General features: G+C 42.4%; 1 protein-coding gene and 1 long non-coding RNA gene across 6 annotated transcripts in view; one reads left to right on the top strand and one right to left on the bottom strand.

Annotated features, from left to right (window-relative positions):
* Window positions 1-49: 49 nt before the first annotated feature.
* LOC142033612 (uncharacterized) lies at window positions 50-7,091 on the top strand. The gene is made up of 3 exons (XR_012651265.1): window positions 50-388; window positions 1,583-1,843; window positions 6,978-7,091. It is a non-coding gene; the product is annotated as an uncharacterized LOC142033612 (long non-coding RNA).
* The window catches only part of C2CD2 (C2 calcium dependent domain containing 2), a 41,331-nt gene continuing 26,077 nt past the window's right edge, over window positions 2,102-17,355 (bottom strand). For 2 of the 5 annotated variants that reach the window (XM_075033659.1, XM_075033660.1), the window contains exons 11-14: window positions 17,029-17,142; window positions 14,543-14,670; window positions 13,094-13,406; window positions 2,104-7,666 (exon numbers count right to left, since the gene is read on the bottom strand). In XM_075033659.1, the coding sequence (XP_074889760.1) occupies window positions 7,440-7,666; window positions 13,094-13,406; window positions 14,543-14,670; window positions 17,029-17,142 (782 nt within the window). In that variant the 3' untranslated portion in view covers window positions 2,104-7,439. Of the gene's footprint in view, window positions 7,667-10,461; window positions 10,500-13,093; window positions 13,407-14,542; window positions 14,671-17,028; window positions 17,143-17,355 lie in introns of all 5 variants that reach the window. The other 3 variants (XM_075033656.1, XM_075033657.1, XM_075033655.1) reach the window with 3 other exon arrangements.

Raw genomic sequence — 17,355 nt, 5'->3', positions numbered from 1 at the left:
CCGGCCGCAAAGCACGGCGGGAAGTGTAGTCCGCCGCCGGCGGGGAGGGCGGCGGCGCTGTCCCGTCCCTCTCAGGGCAGCGGTCTACGCGGCGGCGGCGAGGTTCCCCCAGCCGGGCCCTTTCCCGGCCGGCTCCCCCCGTACCGCCTTCCGCAGCGCCGGCGCGGCGCTTCGGCCTTAGGTTGGGCTGGAGGAGGCGGGTGGCTGCCATGGAACTTGGCGTCGCACCAACCTGCGGTCGTCCCGCGTCCTCCCCGGAGAGCGCCAGCCGCGAGGGAGGAGTCCCGAAGCGGCCTGTCAGGAGGCGTTCGGGGCTGACAGAAACGCCGCCCCGGGCACCTGGCAGGGTGTGGGGCCTGTGGTTTTTCCCCAGCGAAGCCCCGAACAAGTAAGTACCTGAGCGCCCGTCTCCTCCGCACCTACGCCTCGGCGAGGCTGAGGAGTTCGGCGCTCCCCAGTCGCCTCAGCCCTGCGTTACCAGGGTGTTCTCGGGGCCCAGCCCTGCTGTGCGAGATAGCAAAGGGCATGGCCACGCACACCCTTCGGGAACAAGCAGCGATGCCTTTTTTTTTGGATATGTATAACGGGCTACCGCTGAGACCTGGTGCCCTGGAAACAAAGGATGCGGACTCGGTGCCCTCGGCTCAAGGGGTTGTAAACCCCCAGTTCGGGTTACTGCGGTGCTCGCCCCTCTCCCAGCTGAAAGGTGCACTGGGCAGCCACGAACACCCCTTCAGAGGCCAGGGCCAGGAGGTGCTTATGCTTTTTGTATTCAAGCAAGATGCCTCAAATTTTTCCCCTGGCAAGAAGCATCCCTTAAAACGGAGTCCCCCCTAAGCCTTACGCAGTGCTGCTCCCTGCCGCTGTGGTGTGACTGGCCAGTCTTCACAGTAAGAGCATCCCCAAAGATTCAAAGGCAGCAGCTCTGTCCTCTGCAGGGGATGTGCTCTTCTCCCAGCTATGTCTGTAACAGTTGGCTAAGGCCAGGCCCTTTCTCCCTTCTCACCTTACCCATCCCACACCCCCTTCTGCACAAATACCCAGTTTCAAGAGGGATGCGTACAGTGTATTGTGACTCTCTTCTTGTTAAGTGCTTGGGTAAACTGAAACAATGCAGCATTTACATTTTGAAAATGTTGCTTCCTAGCAAAACAGCGCTAATTTAAGGAGGGGGAACCATTTATTCTTTAAAAATGACTCCCCAGTAGTTTTCAATGAGCACAGAAGTAGTAAGGGGAATTTTTCAAGATCTAGCTGCATGTACAGGTCACTTACTTTTTTAAAGACCGAAGCCAACTGGCCTTTAGTTTTGTACAGTCTGCTTTTACTTATTTTCCCTGTACATATCAGTGTGTATTTCCATTCACGGTGCCGTCTTGGCCTCCGCCTATGTTTCTCCAGCATCCAGCGCACAAGCGTGATTATCCTACTTGCAGTGCATTCACTCTGTCAGAATAACTATTAACTAATTCAGAATAGTTTTCTGTAAGTTTCCTAGCTGAAGCAGTCTGGATTTACAATGTATGTGAGTCTGGATCCTGCAGCTCCAAAATGATTGCTTTTGTTTGTTTGTTTTTGTCAGTATTCCTACCTTTCTGCAGAGTTAACATCAGATGGTGAACCTGCATCTCACATCACGCTCACTGGGGTAGAGATGAAAAAATGAAGATCCCTTCCATTCATTGTTTAAGAACGATGAACTGGAGGAAAGAGTATGGTGCCAGACTTTGTGCTACATCCATTCCTGCTCTTGCTCTGATAGGTCTTGTTACTTTTGCTAGTGTACACGAATGGCATCGCACAAGTTAAAAAACCTCACCTAAGATTACAGCAGGAAGGAAAGGTAAGGTTTTTTGGGACACTATTAGGGAATTTCAGCTAAGCACTTCAACAATATGAAATAAACAGGCATAGAAACGTGGGTTGTAACTCCCAGTACAGTAACATACAATTTCCTTGCAAAAGAAGGTACAGCATTCACTTTGCGAAGGGAAATAAAAACACTACTGTGGCTATTTTCATGTGAATGCCTCTTTTTGGTTTTGGTTTGGGTTTTTTTTTTTTTTTCCCCTCAGTCTGGTAGGGCTTTGTGGCAGCATTAATTTAGAACATAACTTTTTCGGTAAAACGATCACAAGAGGAGCTTATTCCCAGGCTGTGCTCATGTTAGTACTGGTGTCGTCTGTACAGGATCTAGGCCCTAACACTCCTCCCCTTTTTCCCCCCAAATTACAAATGGTTTCAGGATAATACAACATAACTGAGAGAAAAGACAACGAGTCACCACAATGAGTTCCACAAATCCTTTTTCCATTAGATTCCCACATTCCATGTTTCACGCAATTTCTTGAGGAACAAGAAGGGGCTACCTGATATGGCCAGGGTTATCAGAAACAACCCACAGTGTCAGCACAGCGTAGGTGGAGAACTCTGCTCCTGAATAAACAGGTAAATGGACCGTGTTAAGCAACAGGTCAAATTAGTGAAGGAGAGTAGAAAACCATCTGTTACGCTTGGCTGACTAGGTATGTAGGACAGCACACTACACAGAGACAATTGGCTTTTATTGTATGTACAGCAGTAGTTATTTCTTTAAAAAATCCTCTTTTCAGGCTTTTTAGTGATATAATAAAGCTGTACATTATAGACTTCTTAATTGCACCAACTTAATTTTGTCTACACACAGAAAAAAAGAAAAAAAACAAAACAAAACAAAAAACCCACCACAGAAGAAGTGACTATCACAGTTGAATGCTAGAAAAAAATGTTTTACCCCCACCTGGAATATCAGAGCGTAATAAGTTATTGGGAAATACAGAGTTATAGTGTTGGAAAGACTTCAGACCCATCCTTCCCAGCTGTTTTCACACCATGCCAGCACCTTGCATAGTAACAGTTTGGATATCCTGAGTGACATGATATTATTCACCCTTAACTTAATCACCCTTGTTATATAGTTAATCTTGAGTTGTTTGTCACCAAGGCTGTGGCTTAGCAATGTACAGAAGCATATGCTGACTTCAAACACATAAATAAATCCACTTAGGTCCTGTGGAGGTCAAAGCATGAGGTCAGCTGTTGCTACTCATGCTGGGAATGTCTTAGCCCGGAGGTACAGTACACTTAATTCTATACCAGGATAAGCACTTATCTCAGACTTCAGCTCTACAATTCAAAAACTGCAATAAACTAAAACGAAAAAGCCATGCGGCTCCCACCTTGTATAGAGCTCTTGCTCCTTGTAACACCTTTAGCTACCAGAGCTGAGAAAAGATGTTAAAACAAGAGCAAGACTCTTATTTTGCTTCCCCATACACATTTGGTAGCATTTTACATGGTCGACTTTGCTTCTTCATATGATACTTTGCATATCAAGAACACCAAAACTTTACAAGAAATACACAGCAGAAAGCCTTCACTTGAAAACCACCTAGAACCAGCAAGGAGATGCAGTACCAGGAAATGCTGTAAAATTTCACTGATCCTCAAAACTGCTATCATTGCCAGGCAATAGAACACCTCAAAAAAAGCAGCGCTGTAAGCCAAGTCCTCTCAAGAGCAAGACAGTAACTACAGGTCTGTATGACCTGGAGCCCCAACCACTCTCCCAAAGAAAGAACAGGGGAAAAAGAAAATCTAACAGAAAGCATAAGAATAAAGCCCAGTATTTATGCCTGCACAGTTTATGACCTGTCCATTAAGCTGAAGAGGTTTGCCAAAGGTATTTTGCTTTTTAAATGAATATGAACTTTTTTTCCAGTATGGCATTCCTTCTCCTTCCTGCCACCTAAGATTCACAAGTTTCATATATAGTTAGGAGTGAAATGACTCATTTCTTCCTGGGGTGAATTGGATATGAAATACCAGTGATCTAGGGATAAAGGACCTCCTCCTCTTTAAAGTGACTTTTAAAGTGATCTCAGTCACTTTAAGAAAGTTACCTAGTTTGTATTCACACTTGAGATATTGGGTAGTTTTTATTGCTTTAATCTACAAAGAAAAATCTAACTCTTGTACTACTTACTTGGTCAAAACTGACACTAAAGCCAAGGCAAATCTTGGTTAGATAAGGATGCAGGTTGTCTCCATCAAGGCAAACGAAAAGCTAAAATGCTGTAAAGCAAAACAAACTGCAGACACAGATTAAGAAGGTTTGAATATGGGCAGAAAAATTCCTTTAGAAAGGAAAAGCAAGCTTTCATCTCTTAGTCCTCATAAAATAAACACCATGCCTTCTTTGCTGTACAGAACATCCAGAAACACTAAAGTGTAAGAGGGGCAAAAAGGAAGAAAGATTTCACAGGTTGTTTCCAAGCTATTGTTCTGAAGTAATTAAATTGGAAGGCAGAAACCAAGAAGTTTTCAGTGTAATATCATGCAGAGATTTGTTCTACTGTTAAAATGTATAGTTATTAAAATTATGAAGACTGCAAAACACAAAAGAGCAAAATTATTTCCTCTGGCATCCTTCACACAACTGCACAGGAGATACTCAGCAGCTGACAGGATACGTTGCAGTGTTAGTTATGCCATTTTACAAATCCAGTCCTCCCGACCCAAACCTGTAGCACAGCTCCCACTGGTTGTCAGGACCCAACTCACACCGACTTAAATACTAGCACACAAAAAATGTACACAGTCAGATCTCCTGATCTTAAATGTCAACCTAATCATCTCAGAAGGGGGGAATGGGATTCAATATCGTGGGCCTTTGGGGTTGTCACAACTGACCAACTCAATTGTTCCTTTGTGTTTACTACCTTAGCTTGTTTTTACAACAGGACATAAATTATTTGTAGAGGAGTGGGAAGAGGTGAGGAACACACCAGCCAGATATAGAGGTCAAACATCAAACCAAACGATGTTTATTTTCCTGAGGAGTGAAGGCAATTAAAAAACAAGATTCCCTTTTTACCCCAAATGCCTTGCTTTCCTCATCTTAAGAATTCGTTCTCTCTCAATATATGCGAGCCCAAACCTTCACACAGTTTGCGGTATAGAATGTTCTCGGTTCCCACCATCAAGATACGCATTTAGGCAATCAGCAAGACCTTAAGAAAGAGGAACCAAAAACCCACTTCTTCATTGCATATCTGTTCTTTGGGGTAAGCTACGAGCAAATCCTACTCCTGTATTCTGCAACTTATTCAGTGTTATTTCCACCCCATTCTACAGTACATGATAAAGCTTCCATAAATTAAAATCCCAGTTCAGTAATTTAAGCAGACTTCAAGTAATGTTACATGCTCCTTTTACATTCCCAATCCACAACTCTTCAGTTTTAGTGTAAGGGGGTGCCACCCATGGAGCTCAGTCTCACTTTGATTTCTTGAGCTCAGTGACCAGTTGTGGTTTTCTCCTTCAGCAAACAAGACTGAGCTTTTCAAACATGGCAGGGATTTGACCCCCCACCCTGCCCCGTCATGCAAAGAGCCCCTACTAGAGTCAAGGGAAAAAATGTATGTTGAAGAGAATGTAACATCCGGTTTTTTAATGCTTGTATCGTGAACCACTGTAGAACAAAAGAAGAAACCTAACTTCTACTTTGTATTAAATTAACAATAAACAAAAGTGTTCAAGCACATTCAAGCAGGACAAACCTGTATTACTGAACTGGGATTTCTAAGCACGTTACAGCTCTAGAAGACTCATTTGTAACCAATTTTCAAAATACAGAGTATTAAAATGCCTTCAAGTGTTTTCATAATAAGCAGCACGCTTAAACATACAACTATTTGATAGTCTGGACTGCTGTACTACCACAGTGATTTTAAGAGGTTCCACATAAACAGTAGGCTCAGTTAAAAGACTTTGACAGTTTCTTTCTTCTAATATTTTCTTGGTAAAAAAGAAGCCAAAATGCCTCTACTTTTATTTTCTTTGTAAAAGCATTTACCAAGGAAGCTAGAGTTCATCAGAAGTTTTAGAATGTGTTTCTCTTCTTCAGTGACTTTCTATTTTTGAAGAATGGTTTAAGTTGAAAGCCCAAGTATCTGCCAAAGTGTAGAATGTCTTAAGGGGAGGAAAGGGGGGTGGGGGAAATCACTGTTGGCAAAGCAGGCACAAATCTATCATCCATTCATGTCAGTAATTTAGATGGAATGGATGTTTTTCTTGGCTAAAGAGAACAGGCTTGGTCCTTTGTCCTCAGTAGGAATGTAGATGATGGAAAAGTACAGGTATGCATGAAAGATGGTACCTGTGAAATACTGACTGACATTTTACTCTTCTTAATAGCCAAAACAAGCCAAAACTATGCCTTTACTTTCATCAGTTTTTCCTTTTAATTTAAAGGAGCCAGCTGCAATATTTAATGAGGAAAAAAAAAGTTAAAAACCTCACCCAACCAACCACTCACCACATGACAACACTGATAGATCTAGAAACTGAAAGATGACTAAGGGAATTGTTATTATTTTTTAAAAAGCTCTCTTCGCAACTGTGTTTTCTAAGATCCCGGTGGTAAGTGTTTGGCAAGTAAAACAAGCTGTCTAATGAAAAGCATTATAGGGTTAAATATCTCTATTCATCACTTATTGCTCCTAGCTTTGCATTTGATATGATGGCTAATATACTTGTCTAACAAGTACCTGGGAGAAGGAATTAGAGCCCCTAAGATAGGTTTTTGCATTAGCAACGCAGCTTCTCACACAGGGAAGAAAAGCTACATATAAGAATTTGTAAATGTTTCGTTTGTGAGTAGACTCAAGTAGACTTTAAAAAAAAGTTCTGTTTTTTTAAGCATAACTTATGCACAGAACATTAAACAATATGCTAGTATAAGTATTTGCATAATTTATTGATTTATGGCTAATATCAAAGGCATCTCTCCACCTACATGGACTGAGCAGTTATTACAGCAGGCTACAGTTACTACAGTAGGCTATCTTAATAAGCATTTTAGTTCTGCTTCTGAAAACTTACCCGTTTCCAAATTACAATACAAACTGGATCTGGGTCTCTCTTTTCCCTTTCAGCCTGACTAGAAAATCAAGTTGAGACTTGCATTGCTACTATTCCAGGCTGCAGTAAGGAAGCACAGTGGTATCTTCTCTCTTTTTAGTGGTTCAGTCATATAGCAGGTAAGATGTTTCAGTTCTTAGTTCCCCATTAATGTAAACGAGGTGCTTACATGCAGGTCCTCCCCACCTGCACCATTCCCCATCCTCCCTCATCTTCTACAATAAACCACATGGTCCTCCAAAAGCCGTCACGATACAATTAGTACTGCTTGTATTTGGAGGAGCAGCTTTCTAATCAGAGAGAAAAAGCGTTCTGGAAAAATAAATAAAAAAGACAAGCTTTCTCTTTATTCCTGGACCACTGTATTAGTGAACATCATTTTATGCAAGTCATCATTTGTATTTGTATTCTCTAGTACTGCTCTGTAAACAAATGGTCAACTGATGTGCAAGTATCCCATCAGAGAGTGTTCAGTCTTACACGTATGGTTCTGCCGAAGCACCATTCAGTTTGTTCTTGCTTTTGTTTTTGGAAAGGAGTTTTCTGCTCAGAATACGTGAAAGTGTGCCTCCCTTCTTGCGCGTTTCCTCCGACAGTGGCTGCTGCAGGTAGACAAGATCGTTGTGCGATTGACTCATTCCTGGATCCTTCTGATGATGTCGCCGGCGGAAAAAGAGCTTCGCGCTTTTTTTCAAAATCCCACCTGCAGAAGCAAACAGCAGAGGTGCAGGACGCTTTAGACAGAACAGGCTGCCGCCTTCTTGGAGCTCTCAGCTTTAACTTTAATGGTAGCACGACTGAAAAAAGCCTTGGTCTTAACATTTCCAGTTTAAGCATCACCTTGGTAATTATTCAATGTTAGAAAGCTAAGAGCATGGTGAGTCTAAAGCAAGAATACTGATGGTTTGTAACCTAGAGGCCATAACAGTACGAGTTCCACCTCGGAACAAGTGATTTCAGATACTGGCGAACACAAGCAATTGTCGTGCTTTCAGCCAGAGGCACACATACATACACTACATGCTACTGAATCCTCCTTGCCCTGCTGTTGATCCAGCTCTCTCCCAACTGAACACTGCTGAGAAATTCAGACTCCATGGAAGTATGTATTTCTCCACTTCTCCTCATTCCATGCAAGTATCATGCAAACTGAATCATGACAGACTGGTAGTTCTAGATATACGCATATACACACACTTGCACAGTTAGCAGAAATGTTCAGGAGAGAAGAGCTCACATATATTGCTAAAGGAGCACTAAAGAAAAAAGGAATTATTCCTTCAGTTCTTTCAGAAATGATGCTGTTGAAAAGGAAGGAAAGCTACTATGAAATATGCCTACAAGCGATCAAATATTTATCCTCTGATTTCAGCTTCTAAAGTCAATCCACACATCTTGTGGAAGTCTCCTTCCTTACACTTTATTAGTTTCAAATGATCTTCTGAAAGCTATGGTTGTGGTCAAACATACACATGCACAGCGTTTGGTGTGGGTTGTACACTGGGTTCTCACATGTCAAACAGGCATATCCAATCTTTCCAATACAATAGAAGTACAAAGTATTTTATAAAAAGAATGAAGCAGAGGAAGTAATGCTACTCTTTGTTGTTACAGAGATCAAAGGAGCTGAGAAGAAAAGATTAGCCTGTGATGCGCAACATGAAAGCGGCATTTTAATTTGAGGTGAAGGATACTGTTGGTGCCGGAGAACAGCACCTGGCAATCAACCTGCGTGCAGTAGGCCCATACAAGCCAGGCAGCACGTATTCTACACAAATTCAGTAGCACCACCTAGAGTAACAATCACAAAGCATTTGCTATTTTAAAATCCTGTTAGGAATAGCAATTCACTTCAAGCAGATTAAAAATAACATTACAACTACTTCCAACAGGTTCAGAAATTTGCTCAAATCCCTTTTGCCGTAAATTAAGTTGATTTATTTTGTGGTATTCCTTCCCTTGATCCCATGTCAAGCCTATTATGCAGCCAAGGCAATTGCAGCTGTCATCTCACCAGGGACTTGGGACTCATGTTGCCAACACCGGCCGCCAGTACTCTTCTCTCTTTGCAAGCTCGGGCTGTTTTTGCAGCCACCGTTCTGCCAAATTCCACCTTTCATTTCCATGTGCACACGTGTGCCTGATGTGTAAGGCAGCTCGGCTGCAGCTGGCAAGGACACTGCTCCGAGCTACCAGCAATACTCAGCCTGGTGTCAGTACATCAGCCCCATGTTAAAATAGCAGCACTTTTGTGGAGAATTGGGTAGTGGCGTTGTCCAAGAGGCACAAGCCGATTTGAACGAAGGAGGACCCAGGTAGCAAGCCAACACAGGAGCCTTCTGGCAGTCAGACTAGTACGTGAGGACAGTCATCTCCCTGGCAAAGCTTCCACACCTTGTTCCTGCACCACTATCAGGTTTCCCGATGCTTTCTCAGTTCAGCTATTAATTCCTGTCACCACACCGTCTTGATTCTGCTTTTCCTCCCATTCCAAATGGATACAAAAAGCAACACACAGACCAATTCTTTCATGCGATAGCGTGCAATAGCTAGAATTACATATTTGTCCCCCAAGGACTTGACACAGGCTGCGTGTCATTTTGCACAGCGACAGCTGCAGAATAGGTATTTCATGGCAGCTCTGCTGCAAGCAGCCAGATGCTTCTTTGTTCAGACCAGAGCAGTTACTAACACATGCTGGGGTTTATTACTTTGTATTTTAAGGACTAAGCACTCAGCACCTGGGAGGATATTCCAGCATGTTTTACTGCTGCTTAGTCTTTTCTCACAGGGCACGATGGGATGGAAGCAGAAGTCAGCTGAAAGCAACTGGAACTCATGGATTTGAATCTTGACTGCTCTCCCATCACCCTCTGATTGATCTTTTTGGCAAGGCAGTACCACTTCAAGCTGTTGTCAACAGCATAAAAGAAACAGTGTTCAACCCCATGATACTGACAGTTGTTAATATGCAAAGGCTGGGGGGGGGGATTGATGAGGCCTTGCTGCTGCACGGCTTTTGTTTTAGCAGTCAGCTGTTCTGCCCCGGCAGTCTTGGCAGCTGCAGCTGAAGCTGTGCCAACAGGAGGAGTAGGACAGAAGGGTTTATCCATAAGCAGCTATTTAGTCCTATCCATTCAGACTGATTTCCCATACTAGGAAATAGAACCGAACCAAGAACGCTCCAAAAATCGTGTCGGTGGCCTGGGACAACTCCCTGCAGCTGAATAACTGCAGGCAGTGCTTCCCTGAGAGCAACACAGGCTCAGCACAAGCAGCAGCCCCCCGACACGAAAGATCCCTGTGTTTTCAGAGATACTGAGGTCATTGCTACCTGGAAGCTTGCCACATCCCCACTGCCACCCATCAGTCTCTAGCCAGTTTTGTACGTGCTGCCTGACAGTGGCTCCAGCTGTTGTGGAGGCATGCACCCCTGCTAAGAAGGCAGGGCAGGGCAAATCACAAGCCTGGCAATGCTCGTGCTATTTGCATGCTTACTTCTTGAGTTCAACAGGATCCATTTGCCAACTCTGCCCCTAACGCCAGGAGATAAGCAGAGAGCATGTCAAGAGTGCTGTACAGACTGACTTGTCTTCATAGGCTCCTCTGCACTAGTTTAGGGTGTTCTGAAAATGCTTGTGGGGCTAGGATCACTTCTGAATCTCATTTTTGTTAACAAAGTAAGATTTCTTTCCACATCTACAAGGTTACGAATAGAGATCGCTTCTTTCCATTCCTTCCCAACTTCCAAAACAGTTTTGTCCAGGTGGTTTTGTAAATATGTGGTGAGGTCCTGGTAGCTCTACAAATTGGGCTAGAAAAGAGATCTAGAAAACTGTAAGCAGTGGGTTTTAAAATAAGCTTTCTGCGTACACATATCCAGTTATGCAGTCACGCACAGTTTGTGTGAGCAGAATTGGATTGATAACCAGATACTACAGGAATGGGCATGATGGAGAGAGAACAGGAATGTAGAGCACCCCTCCAAGCCTTTCTTGCTGTCCATTCTGCGTGACCCATCTGGACAGCACGATCACCAGAAGAATGACTTCTTACAGCAGACTAGTCTGCTAAGACACCTGAGCACAGGAAGGTAATTTTGGAGGGAGGAAAGAAATGGATGGGAGAAGAAGAAAACAGGTGCCAAACTATGTTTTGCTTCAGTTTTTACAATGAGTGTACCATTGTAAAGCTACATTTTCTTAAAAAAAAAAAAAAAAAAAGACAAAAATAACTTACTGTGTAGATAATTAATTCTGGTTTGCACAGTAGTCCTCTTAAGTTATAAAAGGGAATGGGTAGAAAGAGGAAGTCAGAAAGGTAAAAACCCAAAAATATGCAAGAGTAAAAAAGAAGGAAAAAAAAAAAAGACAGTGCTAACTTTAAGACATTAATACACACACAAGGCTTTTTAAAGCAGAAGGGGTTTTTTTTGCTTTGAGTTTTGTTTGGGTTTTTTTGTTGTTGTGTTTGGGTTTGTGTTTGGTTTTTTTTTTTAAAGAGAAAGCATTTGACAAAACAGAAAAGAGAAAGCATTTGACAAAACAGAAACCTTGAACTATTCAAAGTTAACTGAGGGCAGGAGGGTTGAAATGTTTTCCTGTCTCACTCCATAAAAGCTACTTGGCTCTGACAAAGCAGAGATTCAAGACTTCCACGAAGCAATCTGTGTATAAATAAAGTGATTTGAGACAGTTTTTTAAAATATTTTTTCAAGATGAGACAACTCTCTCAAATATTAGAGATACTTTGTGCTTTTTAGCAGTCCTATACTACATCGTGAAAACAGGATCTTTAGAAGCCTGATCTCTTTGCAACATACTGCACAGGGAAAAACAAAACTAGACAACAGCTTGCATACAAACTTCCACTTGCTTGATTTAGAATAACATGTTAAAGAAGAGTCCAGAGGTTTTGCAAAATCTCATTCAGCTTCCTAAATTTTTCCAGGCTCCAAATGAGACAAATCCCTTCACAACTAACCCACTACGCCAAACACACCCAAAACTTTCCAGTGCCTGACCATCTAAGTCAAACTGATTGTCGCTGGACCATCCTGATCTATCAGGTGGAGCAATACAGCTGTAAGAAGGCCAGAAAACCTCAGTGCTCTAAGGGAGAGCCTTGGCAAAGAGGTCCAGTGCATGCCTTATGTAGGGGGGATTACAATAGCTTAGTAATATACTGAGGTTTTGTAGTAAACCATTGTATGCTATCTCTGAGGAAAGAAAGAATAGAAAATAATAAAGCACAAGAGGGATGGATATGGGTGAGAAACACAACAATTTTTGCAGCTTCAACATGCAGCCTGTGAGACTGGTGTGATGCCTGTTCAGGGCACGGTCCACTGCACTGGCTCTTCTGTCAGACTTCCTAACAGCCCCTCTGTTTACCACTTAGCCACAAACCGGTGCTACAGCCTCAGAGGTTAATGGATTTATAAAGGAAAGACAAAGAATCCTAAGACATTTTCAAACTGCAGCTATCCAGGTGTGTAGCTATGTAAGCAAAATGATCTCACCCCTTATTTACCTATTAAATTACCTTTTATTCCATTTTCTTTAGGAAACTACATATTAAAAACAGGGAAAAGGGAGAAACTGTTCACAAGGCAGTTAAGAGAGAGTGTACTTCTGGCTTAGCTGTGGTGCTTCCTGAACACACACTTTAGTGAGGGCAGGGGAGTCTTGTGCTCAGAGATGTGAAGGAGAAGGAACGTATCAGAAAGCAACCGTGCAACCCTGCCATTTTCACGTTAGTAATGGGGCTGCTAATATAGCACAAGTCCTTGTTTACAAGAACATGGTTTTCATCGAGGAAGTGACAATGTAGCTAGTTATTTCTCTCCCAGGTAACTGAGTTGGGCTTAGCGAGCTGCCCTTCAACTTCTGAGGGTGAGCCCTTCTGTTTCCTGATGGAGAGGAGCGTAAGAGAGCCTGACCTGGCTCAGAGAGCCAGAGGACCACACTCTTTATGGCTGCTAGTAAGACAGCTTCAACCAACACCACAATCACAAGGAGTTTAAGGACAAAAATCAGTGAGAAAGGATGAACTACTATAGTGTTGCATGACATTACCAATTACGTACAGAAAGCAGTCATTCACTAAAGCAAAGGTAAGGATTGCATACCTTTAGATTTTTTCATGCTCCCAGTTTCTGAAACACTTAATGAGCTCCCAGATATTTCTTCACAGGTCTGGTCTAAGAGAGTGTTGGTGTCCCACTGTTGGCTGCCATTCTCCAAACCCCAAGCCTTATGGGCACTTTGCTGTGGGTCAGTATCAGGTACTGTTTCTGAAGCACCTAATGATAGCTTTTCATCAGAGGTGACTTTTGCAACAGCTTCCTCCACAGTGGGTGGATCTACTTCTTTGCAGGAGCTATCCATGGCTGCAGCATAGTCCATCATCAGTGCAGCTTCACTGTCCTGAGATAAAGAGGTCTGCCCAGTGAAAACAAAAGACAACACTGACACAAGCCGCTCTGCTGGAAAAAACAAGGTTCCCTGCAAAAGTTCTGTTCTTTGCTCTTCTTTACCCTTTTATTTGTATTGCTCAGCGCTATCAGAAAGCCACCTGAAGCTTCCTTAGCTCTAGGAGAGGAGCACATAGCCAAGTTTTAATCATGTTGTTAAAGCCAAATGATTGAAAAAAAACCAAATTAAGTACATGCCTCCCACCTATCCCTGGCCCCACTGCAAATAACGGAACTCTTTCCTACATGTGCTGCTGTAATGAAGTATCAGCATGCATAGACAATCTTTTGGTCCTTTTAAGAAAATAAACATCAAAGCATTTCATCTTGTGGAAGGACTTCTTGTCAGCTGTATTGGCTAAACACAAATCCATGCAGTCCCAGTGCCTCCATTTCCCAAGGAGATGTATCTGGCACTGTGGCAGCTGATCCTCATTCCCTCTCTTCATCACAGCACAGTGATGATGAGGGGATCCATGCCCACTGACTCAGCTTTCACTCAGAGCTCTTCAGGGGTCCTGTGCATAACAGCAAGACTTGACAGCAGCCTGCAGGGAAAGGACTACAGGCAGGCACCAAGCATCAGATGGGAGACTGAGGCTGTGGATGAAGAAAGTCTGGAGGAATGCTATATACTATGTGAGAAACAGTTGTCTGTTTGGCCTCTCTCTGGAAGAGAGGCAAGAGGACAAGGAGGTTTTTCAGAGGGTTTTAACAACTTTGAAAAAAACCAGAAAAATCTTTCATACCTTTTCTGTCCATTTTCCCTCCATGGGTGAAACACTGAGGAAGACTAATTATCCTCTGTTCTTACCTAATTGGTCTTCCCAAATCCCTGATCATCCCACTCCCATCCAAGAATACCGTGCATTTTTAGTCAGGCTGTCAAATCTAACAATCAAAAACCAACACCCTTCCCAACAAACCCACCATGATTTGGCTTAACTTGAAACAGTTACTGAAAAAAACAGGCATGCAGACCTAGATCCTGCAGAGACTGCTGAATGGGAGACAGCCGAATGCACCTTAAGTTAACATCACACTCAGTGGGGCAAAAACTTTACAGTACTAAGCATTAAATATAAGTATTGTTTTCTGCTCTACCTTGGACACCCCTGATATGATAATGGTGCTTTTCTTTCTAGGAGACTTCAACTTCTGCTTTGCAGACTCACTTAACTGCCGAATGGCTGCTTCTGCAACAGGATCGGTGCCATTCAGTACCAGCAGTTCTGAAAAGAAAGCATTATTTCAGAGAGAAGAAAGAAAAATAGGAAAAAACAGAGCAAAGAGAGGCAGAGTTTGTTCTTGACTTAAAAGTCAAAAGAAATTAGCAGATATGGTATAAACATCAGGCATATCAAAACACCTTCCAACTCACTACCCATCTATTCAGTCTTGTCTTTCCCTTCTGTTACCCATTCTTTTGAGAAAAGGTGCCTAATTTGTACTTATAAACCCTTGCCCTCAGCACACAGGAGAGCATCAGGTGTCGCAGTCATGAAGAGCCATAGTTGTAACATGCTACAAAGTTGGTATGTGCCGCTACTTCTTCAGGTAGCTATTTTGCTCTTTTTCCAGACATCTTTGCTCGGCATTTCCAGATTTGCTATGGCACTATGATAGGATGGGGAAGGCAAAGTGGCAGTCACTCTGCACTTCATCAGCTGCCTCCAAAGCCTGTAAAGTGCACCTCCTTTTCCCCTCCGAGCATTGCACAGGAATAAAAAACTTGCTTTATAAAATGCTCTTTAATGACAAACACAAGTTTGTTTTTAAGCATGACCATTTCTGGCATCTAGTATGCAATTACTTTGGGCACAACAAATACACACTAATTGAATTCATCAAGGAACAAACAAGGCTAAGAAAGTTAACGAAACAACCCCCCCCATATTTAATTGTCCAAGGTGGGCTTTTCTATGAGAAGGACTTTTAACAACAAAAGAATACAGGCAGGAATAGAACTAGAGTTAATTAAACCAACCAGTCTTTTGTTACTGTGACATTAATGCAATAAAAGATGAGGCCTGAATAATTATGCTACACCAAGTATCTCAGATACTTTTGGAACTTAAAAGTATGTGTGCACAAGGGGTATGCACGCCCATGCATGTCTGTACAGTCGTTATAAACCCCTACTTTCCCATCTCTCTAGCCACTGCAAAGCCCTCAGGAACAGCTGAGAGCATCCAGGACAGCATCAGTAGCACTTGCAAATTCTTACTGTTGTCATCACTTAGAACTATGGCACGGCCACGGCATCTTTTCCATAGTGCTTGTTGCTATTTTGGCATGATGTTTGTAATAGCTACTACCTAAGTTACTGCCATACCAAATGCTCCTTTGTATTTCTTTCATTTGGCTTAAACTTTTGTTCTAACGAGTAATTCTTCCTGCTGTATTGTATAAACATCTCACAGAAATTCCCCTGTGCTCCCATACGAAGAAACACACTGTCCATAACAATATGCTCTAAGTTGTCTTCAAATGAGTTTTCCAGTAAGTGCTTGGTACCTTTAGTATCATAAACAGTTAGGAGAATTAACTCAGAAGCCTAGCAGCACCTTAACATTTCCCAAATTGGCTTAGTAATATCATCCTGCTTCATGGTATCAGTGTACTTCTTAGTCTAGAGGTAGGGAAAGATTAAAGCACTATTACAGCTATTCACAGTTGTTCGCTCATGCTCTTCCCCAGATTTCTGTCTTTTGGCCAATACATTTCTCTCTCTCAGCAAGCCTTCTGACTGTTTCCAGGAGCAGTCTAGATCATCTCCAGATTGTCCCATCTGCACTCAAATCTATACAAAGAAAACTGTACTCCACATCATGTGCCATCTGCAGCTAGACTAGGTCACATCTTTCATTACCGTTCCATACAGAGCTACAGAAAGATCGAATAGTGACCACACACAGGACTGAAAAATATGCTGAAGATTCAGGGTTGCAACTTGAAAAGGTAAAATGCTCCAGAGTCAAAATCAGGTTTAATACAGGCAAAGTGAATTTATAATTAAAGTTATTAACAATGCCACCTGACACTCCGAAGGCACTTCAGCTGTATGCCAGGTGACGCAGGAAGGTGGAAAAACAGGCACAGCAGGATTGTGCATTTGCATTAGCAGAAAAAAAGCCCAGTGGCAGGGCTAGGAGGAGAATTCAGTCTTCCTTACATCAGTCCAGCCTCCTGCCTTCTGTTCAGACAGGGGGGACTTCACAATGGCCTTAGAGGGAAGTTTCACAGGGTTTTAATTTTGTGCAGTGTCCCCCATGCCTTTATAAAGGAGGGAACTTTAATTTAAAAGTAAGAGAAAAGATAGCCTGACTTTTCTGCAGTCACCTCCCCTCTCCAAACCACAGCTCATTGTTATTTATTCAAAATTAGTAATTTAAATCACCAATTAAAAGCAGACCTCTACTGCAAGACTGCTATAATCCTAACCACAGTACTTGCTAACATAAACATCTCAGTGCCTGTTGAAAGGCAGCAGCCGTATGGTTTTGCTGTTATTTTAACGGGATTACATTAATCCCATGTGCACCAGAGAGAGATGTATTCTCATTAGCAGCTTTGAACATTTCTATTACCTGTATCTGAAGACGATAAAGTTTTGCTGACTGGAGCACCATGAGAATGGATAGCTTGAACAGAGAAATCCTTTTCAATCACCTTTACTTTAACTGGAGTTTTCACAGGAGAATCTGAGGACCAAGTTTTTGGTTATTTAAACTATTCAAGACATTTATTATGAAAACAACAAGAATTTATTATACCAATGTTAAAGACTGTTCATAAGTGTTTGAGAAAGTTGTTTAATACAAATTCTCAACACATGCCCTCTATAGTAATCTGACCCTAAAAGACCTGTGAAGCGTAGGAATTTATTGGTTTTTAAACATTTTACTGTAATATGC

This window comes from Buteo buteo, chromosome 8, assembly GCF_964188355.1.
Source record: "Buteo buteo chromosome 8, bButBut1.hap1.1, whole genome shotgun sequence".
NCBI classification, from domain to species: domain Eukaryota; kingdom Metazoa; phylum Chordata; class Aves; order Accipitriformes; family Accipitridae; genus Buteo; species Buteo buteo.
Note: the sequence above shows the minus strand (reverse complement) of the source record. Positions and strands in the feature narration are given on the sequence as shown.